The sequence below is a fragment of the Labrus mixtus genome, chromosome 8, assembly GCF_963584025.1.
Source record: "Labrus mixtus chromosome 8, fLabMix1.1, whole genome shotgun sequence".
NCBI lineage: Eukaryota > Metazoa > Chordata > Actinopteri > Labriformes > Labridae > Labrus > Labrus mixtus.
In genome coordinates, this window is record NC_083619.1 from 5,740,446 (window position 1) to 5,758,968 (window position 18,523).

Here is an 18,523-nt window from a genome sequence, read left to right on the forward strand (position 1 = left end):
TTGTTACATACCGTTTCTATACTGAATTGTACAGCACTTTGGTCAGCAGCTGCCGTTTTTAAATGTGCTTAATAAATAAATGTGGATTTACCTGACACGCTTTAACACACTAGGTGGCGGTATTGTACCTTCACACGCATGAACAGCGATCATTGGGGAAACGAAGAAGAAGCAAAGCGGAAGTACCTCCAGCTCTCTAGAAATCGGTTGACCCAGGCCGGCTCGCTGATAGATGAAACATGTTTTCTGTGAATGTCCTCCGCAGATTACGACCTTGTGGACTGTATCAGTCGGTAAACTTTGACGTCGCCGTCAGGCCCGCGAGGCTCGGAGCTCGCGCGTTCAGCGCGTGCTGTGTTCGGGGGGTGAAGCAGCTGCACGCGGGTAGAAGGTCGATCCTCCTCAACAACCAGGTGAGTGACTCTCAATTAACTCTTTAATGCACACAGACGCACAGATGACGTTTTACCACATGCATTTTACACCATTAACAATAACATGGTATCAGATAGCATTAGCCTCCAAGAAGAGATACTCTGAAATCGATTGTAAATGTCTGCAGGTCTGTGTCACTTGTTGTCAAAGGTCACATATTATTCTCCTTTTCAACCAGTTTAAATAAGTCTCAGAGCTTCTCAATACATGTGTGAAGTTTATAAATCCACTCTGATCCTGTATTTGATCATGCCTATAAACCCCTCTATTTCAGCCCTGCTCAGAACAGGCTGTTTCTGTGTCTGTACCTTTAAATATGTAAATGAGCGGTGTCTGACCACGCCCCTCCTTTGGGTGGCTCTGGCTTTATTGCACCAAGCCCGATTGTTTACAGTGAGAAGGCAGACTCAGAGGGCAAAACAAACACCTAGCTGTGGGAGTGTCACCCACCTGGGGGAGGGGTTACTGCCCTTTGTGATGTCATGAAGGGAAAATCTCCAAACAGCCTGTTTGAGCACACATTTTCTGAAATGATGGAGAGGATGGACTTCACATAAAGAACTAATAATAATATTACAAACAAAACAATACAAAAAGAGGACATTTACACACTGTCAGACTCCAGGTCAGAGTTTTAACGTGTGTCTTTGCTGTGTCTGTGCGTAGGCTCCTTCCCTCTGTTCCTCCATCAGATGTGTCTCCACGGCAACGCCCTCCACGGACGGGGAGCTCATTTACACCGGCAGCCTGGGTCGTGCTGTTAGAGGTGAGTCTCTCTCAGCTTTATCCTTCATCATCTCATTAAAGGTTAAAGGATGTTTTAGATTGGTGAGTAAAGGAGTCTGCTTGACAGTCAGAGACGTTCAGGAAGCCTCACACTGCAACTTAAAATGTTGACCATAAACCATTGACGCATAGCAACAATCTAATTATTGCTCGACAGATGACCGTTGTTAAGAAGAATTATCAACGTAGTGTTCCAGTGATAACCTGTGCTCTGTGTGCGCTCTCTCAGGGGTGAAGATGTTCTCGTACAGCAGCAGCGGGGCCAGCCTCTTCATCATGCCTCAGATCCTCCTGAAGACTGGGTTCGGGGTCCAGAGCTTGGCCCTGCAGGCGGCGTTCTGCGGCTTCATCGGGATGTTCATCTTCGTAACCCCCGTCGTCCTCCACTTTTTCACCCGGGGCTACGTGGTCCGCCTCTACCACCACCCGGACACGGACACCTACACCGCCGTCACTTACAGCGTCTTCCTGACGGAGAAGAGGAACGTGTTCCACCAGACGCAGGTGCGGATCCCCGCCGTCAGCAAGATGTTCACCACCTTCTACGCGGGAAACGCGGGTCTGCTGGTGAACCCCGACCTGTTCGCCATGCCTCAGGACTACAACCACCTGATGGGCTACGACAAACCCTTCAGCTTCCAGCCAGAGGACATGGACAGCTGAGAGACACACTGCAGGCTCAGTGTGTGTGTGTGTGTGTGAGAGTGAAATCTACAGGACTGTGTGTTTGTTGAAGGGAGACATCAGGGCAGGACTGACACGGGCGCTGTTGTCTTCTTAAAGCTGGGCTCTGTTTTTAAAACATGTTGGGGTCTAAATGACTGATGGGTAGATGAGTTCATCCTGCAGCAGTGAATCAGGCTGTGATGTCTGCTACATAATCTTTGATGTCCAAAGTGTGTCCGCCAGAAGATGTTGCTTTTCTTTACCAAAAAATGCAAGCAACCTCCTGCACACTGTCTAAGTTGCACAAATACATTGGCGACATTCGACCAAAACGTTGCCAATGTATTTTTTTGTTGTTGCAATTCCGACAGTGTTAGCTCCTCTGATCTCTTGCTTACACCTCTGTTACTACCTCTGATGGTGGACTAGGGGTGAAACGGCTTCGTCCCCCCGTTCATCCTCCAGGAGTATCAGGGGGCGTAAATATGCATCTTTATGCCGGTAGTGTGTAACGTCCAACAAAGAGAGACGTCCTCTGTTATGCGACGATTGCAGTGAGACCTCCCATATTGAGTATGATAGGTTATATTCATTGTTTCTGTGCTGGTCATCCTTTTAAACATTATTCTGAACTCTTCAGTTTCGCTACATCACTAAGAAGTAGCCGCTCTGCACCGGGTTACGCTCAGAATCTTTCCTGCTTTTTCGTCCTCTGCCAGTCACATCCCTGTGTAAAGTAGTCACCATGTAAAGTCATCTGCAGGAGGAACTCTGAAACGTCCCCTACCTTTAAGTCATTTAGATTAAAAAATAAATGTATAAACAGTGCCCAGGTAAAAAAAAATCCTGCTTTGTGTTTTTTTTCTGTCGATATGAAGAAACAGAATTCTACTATTAAATGATATCTTCATTATCTTGACGTGTTACCTGTGTCTCCTTACGTTTCTCCTGTAGTTTATCTGAGCAGCTCATACACACAGCTGTCTAACTTTCAGGATATACACCAAATTTAGAAATATAAGCTTTATAACCTGAAGTAGGGTCTATTTTCATGTACATGTATGACTTGAATAATCTTCATTACAGATATGTTAAAGTGTAATTTGTGTTCCAGGTTCTGTGCTAAGCTGAAGACTTCCTCACTGTCTCATGAACTAGAACCTGACATGTCAATTATGAATTCAAACACTAAAGTGTTTTACTCAGATCTTCCTCAGACAGTAGGATGAGTATTCCAGATTGAACATTTATAATTTATAACAGTGCACCCACCATCTCACACTCAGGACATTCAGCTGTGTCACGTTATCAGACATGAAGGTGAAGAACTTCTCTGACTACAACAACATCTGATGCATCATGATTGTTTTATCTTCAGGTTCATGTACATGTTAATGTTATAATGCTGACTCAACACAGACTGTGAGGTACGGAGCACCTGTTGTCCACATGTCTGCACAACATGATAATCTTATTATTATAGAAGATTACTTGATAACTGTTTGATTATCTCGTGCATTAAAGGTCATCATTTGTTTAAACAACATCATTTAATCATGTGATGCACACAAAATAAATTGTGCACTGTGCAAAACAAGATAATGACTTATGATTAGTTTATAATACGCTCAGGAGAATTACTTCTTATCTTGTGCAAACAAGATAACGTGAACACAAGATAAAAACTTATGTGCACAAGATAATATATATTTTTTAACTTGGGGACCTAGAGGGACTCCTTGGTGATCAGACTCATTGTTGTGGTTGTTTTAAACGTCTGTAGGTTAATTAGATAGCCTGATTGATCTGTAAAGAACATGTAAAGATCAGTGATCTAGAGAGGATTATCCTGATTTTGTATATCTTGTGTTTTCTTAATTGTAGATTTTGAATGTGTCTATTAAAACTGCTTGTAAAAAAAAGTTTCGGTCCTGCGGTAAACACTCCAGACCAGAAGGTGGCGATATTGGACCTGCACTGTTCAGCAGCTGAGAAAGCAGAAGAAGAAGAAGAAGTAGAGTTCCTAAGGAGGCGGAGTTAAAAGCAGGAAGTGGAACCACAACAACATCACTCCAGAAGAAAAAAAAACATCACTCCGTTATAAATATCACAACTATCTGTATTTGTCGAAATGCATCTTATCGTGCAAACGTTAGTTATTTAATCCACAGGTAAGAATCTTTTTCGGGTGAGTTTCTAAGGTAGCTTGTTTGGCTGAAGGTTAGCTAACGTCAGTGTTAGCCTCCCTCTTCATGTTTAGCTAAGCTAATGTTATAAACATTAATAGAAGTGGAGAAGGGTCGCTCCTTATGTTTTATACGTATTTTCACCTGGACCTGTAAGGTAGAACATGTCAGACTGACAAATTCACAAACACCGGCTAACCATTAGCTCGCTCTCTTTCATTGACAGTGTTTCGGTGTAAAGAGTGACCGTGCTAACTGGTGACTCTGGTTGTCATGAGGAATGAAAAAGCCCTAACGACTTTGTTTAGTATGTTTTTATTAAAATGTAAAAATATACTCATTAGCAATGCTTTTCATGAAAACAATACAAAAAGGGAAATCCGTATGGACACTGTGTCTTTATAATCTGTTGTAAGTAACAAAGACAAATACAGGAGAGAGAGAGACACCTGTCCTTTACTTACCTGTCATAACTTTGAAAAAAATCACCTGCGCTTACACACTCAGTCACATGATGTAACTGACTGTCTCTGCTGACTACGGTGGCTGATAAGTGCAAAGCAAAATTACAAATGTGAGACAAATTTACATTTTGAAAAACCTTTTTACATTTTTAGAAAACAAAATTACAAGATGTGAAACACTTTTACAATCTCCAAACAAATTTACAAACGACAGAATCTTGACAAAATGGGAATGTACCAAATGTCGGAAGTGACCCGGAAGTGATCGAGTGAGGGGTCATTTTGTTTGTTTTGTCGCGGTACATTCCCTTTCCGTCAGGATTCTGTCATTTGTAAATTTGTTTGGGGACTGGTAAAAGTGTTCTGCCTCTTGTAAATTTGTCTCAGCGATTGTAAAAGTGTTTCACTTCTTGTAAATTTTGTTTTGTCCTTGTTAAGTGTTTTTGGTTTTGTAATTTTGTTTCATAAAATGTAAAAAAAAAATTCAAAATGTAAATTTGTCTCACATTTTGCAAAAGTGTTTAACACTTTGTAATTTTGCTTTGCACTTCCCAGCCACTGTAGCTGACAATGCAAGTGCAGAGAGTTTGCCTTAGCCTACTCCTAGTTTACATTGTGATAAGGAAACAATGGAGTTTAACTTAATAATACTTTGTCAAAACCTAAATGAACATCTGAGACCTTTTGTTTATTTTTCAAGAAATGTGTTAAGCAGACAGATGTATACTTTTCCACCAGTTAAATGAACAATATATCAAAACATTCAACATTTCTTAATTAATACATTGTAACTTACACTGAGAGTTGTAACTTTCTTGTGACACCCAGCAGTATTTTCTTTATTAATTTTAGTGTTTTTTTTCTCTTTCAGGTCTCAAGTGTTCACTTGAAGTCTTTACATACGACTGGTAATAAATCTACAGCACACCATAGCTACACTATGGAGGAGACGAGTCGGGAGGCGGTTGCCACGGCGGTGCAGCGTGTTGCTGGGATGCTGCAGCGATCAGACCAGCTGGACAAAGTGGAGCAGTACAGAAGAAGAGAGGCCCGCAAAAAGGCCTCTGTAGAAGCCAGGCTGAAGGTGTGTTAGCAGACGTCAACATGTTGTTCAGTTTATCCTCACATCTATTCACAGGGCTCGGTATGGGGTCTCATCATGTTCATTTAATGGTTGTATAGAAACACTTGGAGATCAAGTTCATTATGCCAGAATAAATGAGAACCAGAATAATGTCAGTGTGCAGGTGACAGAGGTCCAAAGCAGAACCTTTAACAAAAACATAATAAAAATAATTCCTATTATAGTTCAGGACCGAACTAGAGAAGGACTGAGCAGGACGACATAAAGAAAGATGATCAAGTGAAAATGACATGAAGTCAAGTTCTTGTTTGTGTTGTAGTGCTATTCAGGATAGACTGGGGGTCTGTTTGCTGTTTATGCAGTTTGTTAAATCTTTTTGAAGCATGTTTTTTCACTTGCAGCATGTTTCTCTGTCTTTGCATTTCTTATGGTCATTTACATGCCTCTCTGAATTTGCATCGGTTTTGAATATGCAGCCTGTTTGTCTGATGGAAATCATTTGGGCTGTTGCATTGTGACTGCTCCATGTGGGCCACCGTCCCCAACTAGCAATTGCATTTGTATGGTCAATGAAAGATTAGCATATGTATCCTGTTTTTCAGTTCAGTTTAGTGTTTAAGTTGAAGTCTATGAATTAAATAAAAGAATGATTTTCAGGCCGTATGTGAGAAAAGGTTGTTACTTTACTCTTTAAACTCCTCCAAAAATGACATTAAGGCTCAGATTTGAACCTAAAATTTCCCTTTTTATTGTTTTTACCTTGTTTAAATCCACTGTTGCTGTTGTTTTTTTGAGAGGAGGAGAACTCAGCTTAGAGTTTGAGCTGCTGGTTGAAAGAACAAATTCAACTGTTTTTGTTACCTCACTGAAAAAACTCAAATCAAAGAAAGTGTATTAGTCACATTTCTAGTCAAAAATATCTTGTTAGACTTCTTATAAGCCACATTACCTGACAAGTCGAGATAAACATCTCATATCAAGATATAAAATATAACCTGAATGGCTTCTAATAAATAAATAAGATTTAGTTTTTGACTAGAAATGAGTAGGTCGGGTTGTTTTAGAGAAGTGGAGATCTCCTGAAGAGATCATGTCCTTTGTTTTGTTTTTTGCATTCTTTATCACAAGCAGAAGTGTTTTAATTCAGCATGATTTACATAAATAAAAGCCTATTGATAATAAAACAAACTTCTGTCACTAAAATAATTTGTCTCTTTGTGGCCTCGTTGTCCCTCAGGCAGCCATCCAGTCCCAGCTGGATGGTGTTCGTACAGGACTGACCCAGCTGCACTCTGCCCTGATCGACGTCAAAGACATCCAGAACTCTCTGGCTGATGTGAGCAAAGACTGGAGGCAGAGCATCAACACCATCGAGAACCTGAAAGATGTCAAAGATGCTGTGGTTCAACACAGTCAGCTGGCCTCCGCTGTGGAAAACCTGAAGAACATTTTCTCTGGTAAGCTTTGTTAGCTAGTTCTATGTGAAGAAGTGAACAACGATGTGTCCAATCACAGATGATGTGGCGTTAGTTCAGAAAGGTGACGTGGTTTAGACAGGTCTGATACAACAAGCTGTCCCTAAAGTTAGACACAGACTCCTCTTCTGAGCGGGAAACGTTTCTGTCTTTGCTAGATCAGAGCGTTTCTTCTGCCCTCTTTTTCTCTTGCTATACAGTTCACCTTTGACCTCTGTGTTCAGTACCAGAGATCGTGGCAGACACTCAGCAGCTGATCGAGCAGGCGGAGCTGCTGCAGGCCCACAGGAAGCTGATCGAGCTGGAGTGTTCACGGGACGACCTCATGTATGAACAGTACCGCATGGACAGCAAGAACACCAGTGACATGAATCTCATATCCATCTATTTTGAAGACGTAAGTTTAACTCTGAGAGCAGCAGGTGGTCGGTTTGTATCGAGATAATTAATATCGTATATGATTACAGGTTACACATGTGTGTCTTGCGAGATGCAGTGAGTGGGAAAAAAGTAAAGTGGATGATTCTTCCTTTTCTGAACAGGGGTTATCATCATCCAAATGTATCCACATTGATTTTATATATGTGACATTTGCATATTATTAGCTGTGTTTTGTTTGTAGGAGATTTTTGCACATTCAGCTGATTTAAACTGTGTCCTCTTGTTTCAGGAACATTTTAATACTATGTGATCAATCCATTAAAACTGATCTGTTCATTTGAAAAAGTCCACATGTCATACAGTGAGTCAGCTGTTTGTATATATTTAATGTGTTGTTATATTGCTCACCCCTCTCCTCACCTTCCCCCTCCAGGTTCAGGGCTTGTCAGATGAGCTGGCCAAACAGCTGTGGATGGTACTGCAGCGGTCCATGGTCACGGTCCGTAGTGACCCCACCATGCTGGTGTCTGTGGTTCGTATCATTGAGCGGGAGGAGAAGATCGATCGGCGCATGGTTGACCGTAAGAAACAGTCCGGGTTCATTCCGCCAGGACGACCCAAACGCTGGAAGGACAAGATGTTCGAGGTGAGACATCTCCCGTTTCTTTATAGACTCATCGGTGGTCACAATAACTGTGTTAGCAACTCGGCGACTGAGGCAGCATGTTAACTATATAGCAGCTTAGATAGTTGGATTAAAAAACATCATACAGCTGCTGATGAAGGGACTTTGATCAGACGATCTTCGCATTTTTAGATTTGACATATTTAGACATCTTTTACAAAAAGATCCTGATCACATGATGGAGAAATAAAGAAGAACTCAACCATCAGCCACATATTTATGATGGAATAGCTCAGTTGGTAGAGTCGTCGCCTCTCAATCGGAAGGTCGAGGGTTTGATCCCCATCTGAGCAATATGTCTGACGTGTCCTTGGGCAAGACACTTAACCCTGCATTGCTCCCGCTGCTTCTTCAGTGGCGGTGTATGAATGGATTTGTGTTGTACTTACTCTCTAACCCTCTAACACATTCTCAAAAGTTTTGAGTTCCTTTTTTTTTCTTTTGTTTTCGACTTAATTCTCTTTTCATCCAGTTCTTCCTCCAGTTTTTTTTTACTTTCATGCTTCAAAAATAATGAGACCACTCTCATCTTTTGGGTTCAAGCCATTTGGGTGGTGGGACTCTCACTTGAATCTTTTAATTCTAGATAGGACATTCCCAATGATGGGGGGATTGAAGGTGGCTAGTTTTGAGATCCTTGTGTTAATGAATGTGATTCAACGAGGGATGCACAGATGTCTCAGTTAGAACATCGGCTGGTATCTTCCCTGTTGACCAACATCGACCTGTTGGCTAATAATGTGGCCTGCACCGATGTCAGTAGCTGATGTGCATCAGTTTAATGTTTGTGAGCTGAACTGCTACCTCAGAGAAGAGGCTGTCGTTGGGCGGAGGACGCCACCTGTTGGACAAACTCTGATTAGTTTTCATTGTCAAACCTGAAATAGTGTGCGAGTCTTACAGCGTTTATGACAGAAGTTCAGCGACATGCAGTTTGTCAGAAATGCTCCTTTAACATTTCAAGTGGAGGGACTTATAGCAACAACTCTGATAAATCAAATCTCATCACTCATTGAAAAAACACAAAGAGAAAGAAGTAATGAAAAAAGAAAACATCTGTGTCGGAATCTGTAATCAGCGATCAGAATGATTCAGTCTTCAGATGTGATGTTGACGTTTTACCCGCCGTCACTGCACTAAAAGGTGTTTCTTTGGCCAACTGTACAGATTCCGCCCCCCTGAACTTTGATCTGTTTGTGTTTCAGGTGCTGGAGGGTACAGTCAGCACCCGGATCGAGGGCACCCAGTCAGTGACGAGGGAGAATGATAAAATGTGGCTGGTTCGTCTGCTGGAGATAACCAGGAAGTACGTTCTGGACGATCTCATTGTTGTGAAGAACCTCATGGTGCAGTGTTTCCCTCCTCACTACAACACCTTCAACAGGTAAGACACACACAATGAACATGCCTCTTCTTGTTGTCAAGCACGCAGCGGCAGCTTCCAAATATTCAGCTGTCAGCTCGATCATGTTCAGTAAGTCTGCTTGCTCATGTGTGTGTTTCTGTGTGTTGCAGGTTTTTCTGTCTGTACCACAACACCGTATCCACTCGTGTGACAGAACTGGCCTCTGAGGACTTGGAGGCTAACGAAATCGTGTCTCTGCTGACCTGGGTCCTCAACACATATAAGAGGTACATACACACTTTCACACACTCTGTCTTGGCACACCGTGTTTCCTGTTTAGTGTTTCCCATACTGTAATTAAGTTACTAGTCCGCTGTGTAGTGCTTCTGGAAAGTCATGCATTAAAAATAAGACGGACTTACATAAATACCAATAAAGGTACTGTTCTCCAATCACATGACGGTGCCAAAAAGCACCCACTCCTAGTCTTCAGAAGTTATTTTCATGACGTTTTGTTACATCGTTTATCAGCTGATCACTCTGAATACATTTAGTTTTTCTTCTTTCTGTTTTCTCAATAAAAAAACAAAGGGAAACCACAAAAGATGAACTCTGTGTTAATGTGTGTGTTTCAGTACCGAGATGATGGGACATCCAGAGCTCCTTTTAGAGTGCGACATCAACCAGCTGGAGCCGCTGCTGCCTCAGGATGTGGTGGACGACCTGCTCAGCAAATACGTCAGGACGTTTACAGTGAGCGCTGCTTCAAACTTAAATAAATGTGTTTGTCTTTTTTGACTTATCTTCAGTCTTTTGTAACTTTGAATAGATTAGTACGTATTGATCCATTGGAACCAAACACTGATGCTTCAGACTTCATGGAGTTCAGGTAAGAAGTGGCAGAATGCAAGAGGAGACAATCCTTTCCTGTGTTGCTCCTCCTGATGAGTGAGGATGGGATTCAGATTGATCCTTAAATCAGGAAATGTTTAAATCCACAATGGAGAGACCCTGCGGAAAGGGTCAGGAAACCCCTGTCTTTAAGAAAACCATCCCGAGGCAAACGGATGTGATGATTGTACGCCTCATTGATGCAACCAAAGCAGCATATTCTCATCTTTCACTGCCAAGTGGGAAAATGATCTCCATTATTTAAACTTCTTAATAAGTATATTATTTAATCAAAACAAGCTTCAGTCTTTAGGAGCTAAATGAAAAATGTTACTAATGGAAGTTTTAAGGTACATTTACTTTAAGTTTGCGCATCATTTATTTGATCGTTAGATACTTGAGGGTTGTAATACAAACTGACAGAGGGACAGAATGTGTACACACCTGAAAATGGTGTATCACCCTTTGAAAGACGCAGCCTTCGTAGCCCATGTAGACCGCTCAGGTTGAACTGAAATGAGACAGTGTGATCTACGGAGGATGCCATGGCCCTGTCACCCACTGTCCCCGCCCCTTTACCTCTTTGTTTCTAAGTGCCGCCCCATGTTGCCTAGCAACCTCAAGAGCTGCACTGGAACTATCAAATGTAACAAACGTCACAAGACCCATCATTTAAAAAAACAATTTAATAACATTCGTCTTTGAAGGAGCCCTCAAAATGGGACAGCTTCTGATGTAATCAGTCTTCAAAGCACCCTCTGAAGGATGCAGCTTCTAAATTGGGACACAGCCCTCGTCTCAGTGAACCTTTCCTTCCACCAGCTTTTAAGTATCCAATACAAAACTGGATAAGACAGTTTCCGCAGTGTCATAATGAATACAGGTGAGGTGACAGTGGTGCACAAAGACATGTTCTAAGTGTGTGTGTGACTGTGTGTGTTTCAGTCTAACATAACAGGCTGGCTGCGGAAAGCTCTGGAGACGGACAAGAAGGACTGGCAGAAAGAAACAGAACCTGAGGCTGACCAAGACGGATACTACCAGACCACCCTGCCTGCCATCGTCTTTCAAGTAATACTCACATACACACACACACACACACACACACACACACACACACACACACACACACACACACACACACACACACACACACACACACACACACACACACACACACACACACACAATACAACTACACAAACTTAGTGTCTTGACCCTGAATGGACTTTAGCAGATGCAGCAAATGATTGGAAAGTTTTTCAGAGGAATAAAGGTTTTAGATTGAGGAGTTACGTTCTTTTGCGTCGCTGCACTCACAGCCCTGTCAGTTCAACTTTTGAATCAGCACCATGCTCATTCGTGTCACCTCTTCCTCATGGACCGATCGAACTCAGGAAGGGGCGGGACTTCCTGTCAGCAATGTTCTCCCAGCCTTTTCCTCACATGGTTGACAAACCTCAGGGTTATCAATACATTATTAATGGTCTATTGTGGGTTCAGCTCGTTTACTGTACATGAAGATGAAAGGTCTCCACCTACAAAATAAGTAAAGCCTAAATAACCCCCTCGACAGACACTGACATATTGATCCATGATCACAGACCTCATTTTAATCTCAGTATCTTTGTACTCCTCATTTTAATCTCGACATTTTTGTACTCCTCATTTTAATCTCGACATCTTTGTACTCCTCATTTTAATCTCAGTATTTTTGTACTCCTCATTTTAATCTCAGTATTTTTGTACTCCTCATTTTAATCTCAGTATTTTTGCACTCCTCATTTTAATCTCAGTATTTATGTACTCCTCGTTTTAATCTCAGTATTTTTGCACTCCTCATTTTAATCCCAGTATTTTTCTAGTCCTCGTTTTAATCTCAGTATTTATGTACTCCTCATTTTAATCTCAGTATTTATGTACTCCTCATTTTAATCTCAGTATTTATGTACTCCTCATTTTAATCTCAGTATTTTTGCACTCCTCGTTTTAATCTCAGTATTTTTGCACTCCTCGTTTTAATCTCAGTATTTTTCTAGTCCTCGTTTTAATCTCAGTATTTTTGCACTCCTCCCCAGATGTTTGAGCAGAACCTGCAGGTGGCTGCACAGATCAATAGGGATTTCAAGGAGCAGGTCCTGAGGCTCTGCCTGAAGCAGATGGTCTCTTTCCTGATCAGGTATATTTTACAAACTAACCAAGGTGTTGTTGCAGACACGACGTTTAAACTTCATTCGACCAATCAGTGAGCTGCGTTTTCTTAATGCAGTGTTTGTTCCAGCGTTTCCTCTCATGCCTAAATGTCTCTGAACAGACTAACAGCTGAAATGAACATCTGTCAACTGATGTTGATCCACAAAGAGAAACTCAAATGTTTGTAAAATACGACAAGGCGTTACGATGACACATCCAAAGCTAGTGTCAAATAACCACAGTGACATCTAGTGGTGAAATCTTCAACCGGAACAAAAGGTCATTTAACGGTGCTCTGTCATTGGACGGATGAAATCATAACTGTTTCCTAAGAGATGTCATTTATAGCAGAGAGCGTGTTGCTGACACCAAACAGCTGCTAAGACCCTCTGTCCTCCTCATCCTCATAGCTACCCCACCTCTCAAAACCATCACCATGACAACCGTGTTTTGCAGAGGACTTCACACCTACTAGAAGCCAGGTGTTAAGATTTAAGGTGCAACTTCTGCCTACGTTACACCTTAAAGCACCTTAAATATTTGTGGAGTAAACTCTGTCCTAAATTAAAAGTTACATTCAAACTAGGCTGCATTTGAAAATTGAACACAGAGCTCCTGCAACCCAGGGTTGGCCTTTTTTTTTGTAGTTAAAGGAAGAAATCTATTCTTCTAATATATTTAAAGACATTGAGTTAGTAAGTACTCAAACCAGGATCACTTCCTCAGTAATCAGGTGTTCTTTAATCTTCCGTTGTGATAAACACAAATCCAGAGAGAAAAGTTCTGCAATGATACTCTCACTGCTGTGTCAACCCTAACTGATGTGTCTGTGTGTGTGTGTGTGTTGTTGTTGTTGTTGTGTGCAGGTACAGGGAGGAGGCGGTGGTGTACAAAGAGGAGCACCTGAGAGACAGACAGCTGCCTCAGTGTTACGTTCAGTACATGATCGGCATCATTAACAACTGCCAGACATTCAAGTAAGAATCTGATACACGGACCAGTGTTCACTCAATCATTGTTTCTTTTTCATAATCACATGTACATTTCTCATTTAGACAGAAACATAGATTTTTGTTGTTTTCTATCACGCTCTCCAACCTGTAATCACTGAGATGTTTTTTTTTTTAACGATGTGTTTTATTGATTAAAATAGTTTCAGGGTCGTTCATTTTAAAGACATGACAGATTTCGACTGTGTTCCTCAGAGAGTCCATCAACAGTCTGAAGAGGAAGTACTCGTCAGAGTCCACCGACAGTGACGCCGCCATAGAGAGGACCCTCAATGAGGTGGCCAAGGAGGGATGTCAGTTCCTATTGGATGAAGTCTTCCTAGATCTTGAAGTAAGAGGGGCTCCTATTGGACGAAGCTTTACTCTGTCTAACAAGTCAAAATCTTAACAAGATGGTTGTATGTGCACAACTATTAACAAGGTGTTTTTACTCATGTGTATCAGAGGATGTGAAATGAGATTTTACTGAGTGTGTTTCCCTTCATTCACACGATCTAACTGTTCCAGTAGCTGGACTTTGTGTATCTGACGAGTACCAGTTCGATCAATCTGTAACTTTTCAGCCTTATAATAGAAGCTTCAAAGGGATTTAAGAGTAAAATCACTTTCAGCAGACAGAATGTTCACAGTGCGGCCCGGTCGCCTGCTTTTAGCAATGTGGAACTTTAGCAGCAAGCCGCGGTCATCTCCCGAGAAGTGTGTGTGTGCAACGGGGGAGGATGTGAGAGCGGCCGAGGAAGTTAAAGACAATATCTAGATTTTTATTTTTTTAAATCCTCCCACACCTCAAATAGGATTGATCGTTCAAATCCATTTATCGCTCGGCCCTCACAGCAGCCTTCAGCTTTAAAAATAAGCTTGTCTGGTACTGTTTGATACCATGGCTGAGGCCTTTGTATCAATCCGATCTTTTTAGGGACAAATTGGACGTACTTTTACCTTTTAGTTAATCCCCCTTTGTTTACATTAACAGCCCTTCAGGCCACCTGAAGCAGCTGAATCAGGGCTCAGGTTTGGAGATAGCAGACTCTCTCTTAGATCCATGTTTTCATGAATCACATCCCTCGTGTGTTACTTAAAGACAGTATGTCAACATTTGAGTCCCAGTGAACTGATGACAAATGGAGCACTGATTCATCCATGTTGATTTTGCATGAAACAGCATCACCTGAATGAACTGATGACCAGGAAGTGGCTGACGGGGTCACATGCTGTGGACACCATCTGTGTGACAGTTGAGGACTACTTCAATGACTTCAACAAGATCAAGAGACCCTACAATCAGGTACACATGAGAACGCTCAGCTGCCATATGATGTTAGTAAAAGTGTAATGGTATCGTTACCACGGCAACAAAGACAGAAGTCCTAGGCAGACCAACATTGAGTCATTTTTTGTTTTTAATGATCAGACGTTGCTGAAAAACTTGTGCACACTGTCTACATTGCACAAATATGTTGGCAACATTGTTGTTCTCCGTTTGTCTCTCGAGGCAGCTCTCAGTTTAAAATGTGACTGAAGATCTGTACTCTTTTTTTTTGTGTGTCGGCACGTTTCGATTCCATAGACGATTCAAATAACAGGAGAGTTACAGAGCAGGTTGTCTCTCTCATATCTTTATGGATTCTTATGTCACTTTATAGTGATTTAACTCATTTTAATCATTCTAAATAGAAGAGTCTAAATAACCTGTTTAAGATTCATTTCACTTGCTGTGAGTTCAAACTCCATTTTAAGATCTTCACTATACCCGACTATGTCAGTGATTTTACAAAGATTTTCCATCATTAAACTTTGTCTTTAGTTTAATTAAAAGAAAGAGAAGATGCACATTTGCTCCAATGTGACAACAAAGTCCTTATCCAATCACGATGTTTGGACCTCTGATCGAAACTTTGTGATTCAATAAAAACTTTTTTTTGTGGCTTCCGAGGAAGTGTGCGGGAAAGTCTTCTAACTTTTCTTGTTGCGGTTTTTAATCCCAGCACCTACGTACGTGATGTGTGTTAGAATATTTGTTTTTTTGCTCTTAATTTAAGTTCTGGAAAAAAATCGGCATGGGCCAAAATCTGACCTTGAAAAAGATCTGAGTCTGACAAAGACATTGAAATCTCTGTATCTCTACTGACTGACCTTGTACGGTTCTACACTTGACTGCTAGGATCCTGTGAGTGTTTTAATAATGCTTAAACTGTGAATGTTTGAAACGCTGTGTGTGATGTGTGCAGGAGATGACGAGCGAGGCTCTGCGCAGGGTGGTGGTGGAGTACATCAAAGCGGTGATGCAGAAGAGGATCACCTTTAAGAACGCTGATGAGAGGAGAGAGGGAGCTGAGAGGATGATCAAAGAGGCCGATCAGTTCAAGTTCCTCTTCAGGAAACTGGCTGCTGTAAGTCCTCAGATAATATGTCACTTTTTCCTGCAGGGATGTCTGTGTAAAGTCGAGGTGAGCAGTTGTGTGAAAGCTGCAGGAAATATTCAGATAGATTAACAGCAAGCAAGAAGGAGGGAGAGATAATGTTTGTATCCTGTGACAATGAGGAGGTAACTTTCATGAGGATGTTCTTCAACCATCTGAGCAGCGGTCAGGTCTGCCACATGGATTTTTGCTGTTTTTTTTTTAAGGTTGTTGGCGATGATCATAATTTAGAAGATGTACAACATGAACCATTGGTACATTTCTCTAAGTAGCATCGGTAGGGTACTTAGAACCTCCTCCAGATAACCAAAAAACTACCATGAACTCCTGTACAACATGTTAAAAAGAGCCCCATTAATGTCTGATACCAGATATAATGTTTTATCTGACAAAATGTAAAATGTTCTTATTTAAACATGAGGTTTTAAGAACAGTTACACACCTCCAATTTGCATCCAGGTTTAGAACTAAGGGCCGTCATTAACTACTTAATTTCAGTTCATTAAGGTCTGAGATTCATGCATTGTTTTTTTTTCATTAGATGTTATTTTGTCCCTTTAGGCGCACCGTAGATAAGCCTCCTCAGTGTCTCCCTGTTGTCATAGTGATGTAAAAGAGGGACACTGCTTTGCATCTCATTTCACTTTAACAAACTCTCAGACAGCTCAGCAGAGTCATATCCACCTCATGACATCACACATTGAGGTTTGTTACCTTTGAGCTGTTTGACTTCAGTTTTTGATCCATAACAAGTTTCTGTTCTGTTGTTAAGTTAATGTCATAACCTTTGATCGAACAGAAGGGCCTTACTTTATTTCAAAATAAAAGCTTGCTTGAATTCAAACAGCAAGTTAAGTACTCTCCAAACATTCAAATTAAAAGTCTTAAGAATTTTCAGTTTTCACATGCCAAATAATGGAATTTCAAACATGCGATTAAAAATGTTATTTTATAGTGATTAACTATTGAAGTTTAGCGATTAATCATCAATACAAATTGTAATCGTTTGACAGCCATACTAGAAATGTATTCAAACATGCACAAGACTTTTAAATGTACTTTTAGCAATTTAGTTTTTACTACGCAGCAGTCAGCCTGAACACATCCAGTGAACACGCTGCCAACAGTTTGAAGTGTAGTCAGAGAAAAAGAGGACATGTCTCACAGTTGTTGATTCTTATATTCAGGGTGAAGACACAGACTCGCTCTGTGGGGCCATCGCTGCCATCGCTGAAGTGTTCAAGCTGACTGACCCCACTCTGCTGTTCTTAGAGGTCACCACCCTGGGGACCAAATATCCCGACATCAGGTAAACACAGCCACACACACTTTGACACGCATCATCACAACACGTTAACTATTCATCTTGAATTCTCTCTGGCAGCTTTTGGTTCAAATATGACTGAAGCGTTTTTTTCAGCTTTGCTACGTATCAAGGTATCAGAATGTTTTGATAACATTGACTTGAAGGCGTTTTGATAGAAATTCCGCTCCCTGGCAGCCTACACCTATAGCAGCATGCCAAAGCCAGCACTGATGATGAACTGTACCGAAACGCTTCACCAAGGCTTTTTGTCCCTCCTGCTTCCCGTAGGGAGGAGCACATCCAGGCGTTACTGGCAGTGCGTGGGGACGCCAGCAGGGAAATGCGGCAGATGATCGTGGGGACTCTCAGCGAGAACAAAGTTTCTTCTTCTATTGTGACACAGCCCATCTTTAAAGACATCACCGTGCCAACCATGACCATGACGACCATGACCTCCATGGCAACTGCAAAGCTGCTGAAGTAAAGCCGATTCACGAGACACTATTTCACCTTCAGCACCTCGAGCACCTTCAGGCACGATAACAGGAGCAAACTCGTTTTTTGATTGCCTAATGCATCATGTTTTTTTGATTTTACTGTTCATAACCATGATTTAGTTTTTTTTCATTGTCATCCTGATCATGTCTGCTTTAACAAAATAATAAAATGAGATATGAATAAATGAACTGTGGTGTGACTGCTTATTTAAGCATCACAGCATATGTCTGTTAAACCCACTCCTTCTCTTTCTCCATCAACGTTCCTGTCAATAAGTTTGTGTCCACACTGTGGACAAAGTGGTTTCTCTTTGCTGGTTTAATCCTCTACATGTGGAAGTAGTGTTTTTATCATATAATCTGATCCTGTCATTTTTAAGCAAAGTATCACTCACTGTGAATTTCATATTCCTGTGACTTCTCAAGATGTCAACTTTTTTAATCTCACCTTAACAATGCTGGTTTTCCCGTGATAACGAGAAAACAACAACCGAAATGTATACTCGGTATCACATACATTCAAATGTATGTTCAGTATGTTATCATCTACACGTCTACTGTAGTACAGAATAAAAAATAATTATAAAACAACTGTACAATAAATAAAAAATAGAAAGGGTCTGCTTATTGGGATGATAAAAGTTAAGATTTTAAATCAAGTAGCCAATGTCTTATTTATGAGTTTTGGATTTTTAAGAG

At 41.2% G+C, this 18,523-nt stretch overlaps 2 protein-coding genes across 2 annotated transcripts; both read left to right on the forward strand.

Moving 5' to 3' along the window:
* Nucleotides 1-1,057: 1,057 nt before the first annotated feature.
* On the forward strand, nucleotides 1,058-2,702 carry tmem70 (transmembrane protein 70; the record flags this gene model as incomplete). The annotated part of the gene is made up of 3 exons (XM_061043717.1): nucleotides 1,058-1,060; nucleotides 1,102-1,201; nucleotides 1,451-2,702. Coding segments are annotated over 3 exons (537 nt in total), but the record flags the coding sequence as incomplete, so codon positions are not given.
* A 1,197-nt stretch (nucleotides 2,703-3,899) lies between these two features.
* exoc3 (exocyst complex component 3) lies at nucleotides 3,900-18,013 on the forward strand. Its single transcript, XM_061043917.1, has 16 exons — nucleotides 3,900-4,058; nucleotides 5,409-5,621; nucleotides 6,859-7,078; nucleotides 7,321-7,493; nucleotides 7,911-8,123; nucleotides 9,368-9,546; nucleotides 9,678-9,794; nucleotides 10,143-10,260; nucleotides 11,344-11,469; nucleotides 12,477-12,577; nucleotides 13,458-13,568; nucleotides 13,797-13,932; nucleotides 14,764-14,886; nucleotides 15,830-15,991; nucleotides 17,209-17,330; nucleotides 17,616-18,013. The coding sequence occupies exons 2-16, from the start codon at nucleotides 5,478-5,480 to the stop codon at nucleotides 17,809-17,811; spliced, it is 2,241 nt and encodes a 746-aa protein (XP_060899900.1). The 5' UTR covers nucleotides 3,900-4,058; nucleotides 5,409-5,477; the 3' UTR covers nucleotides 17,812-18,013.
* The last annotated feature ends 510 nt before the right edge of the window (nucleotides 18,014-18,523 follow it).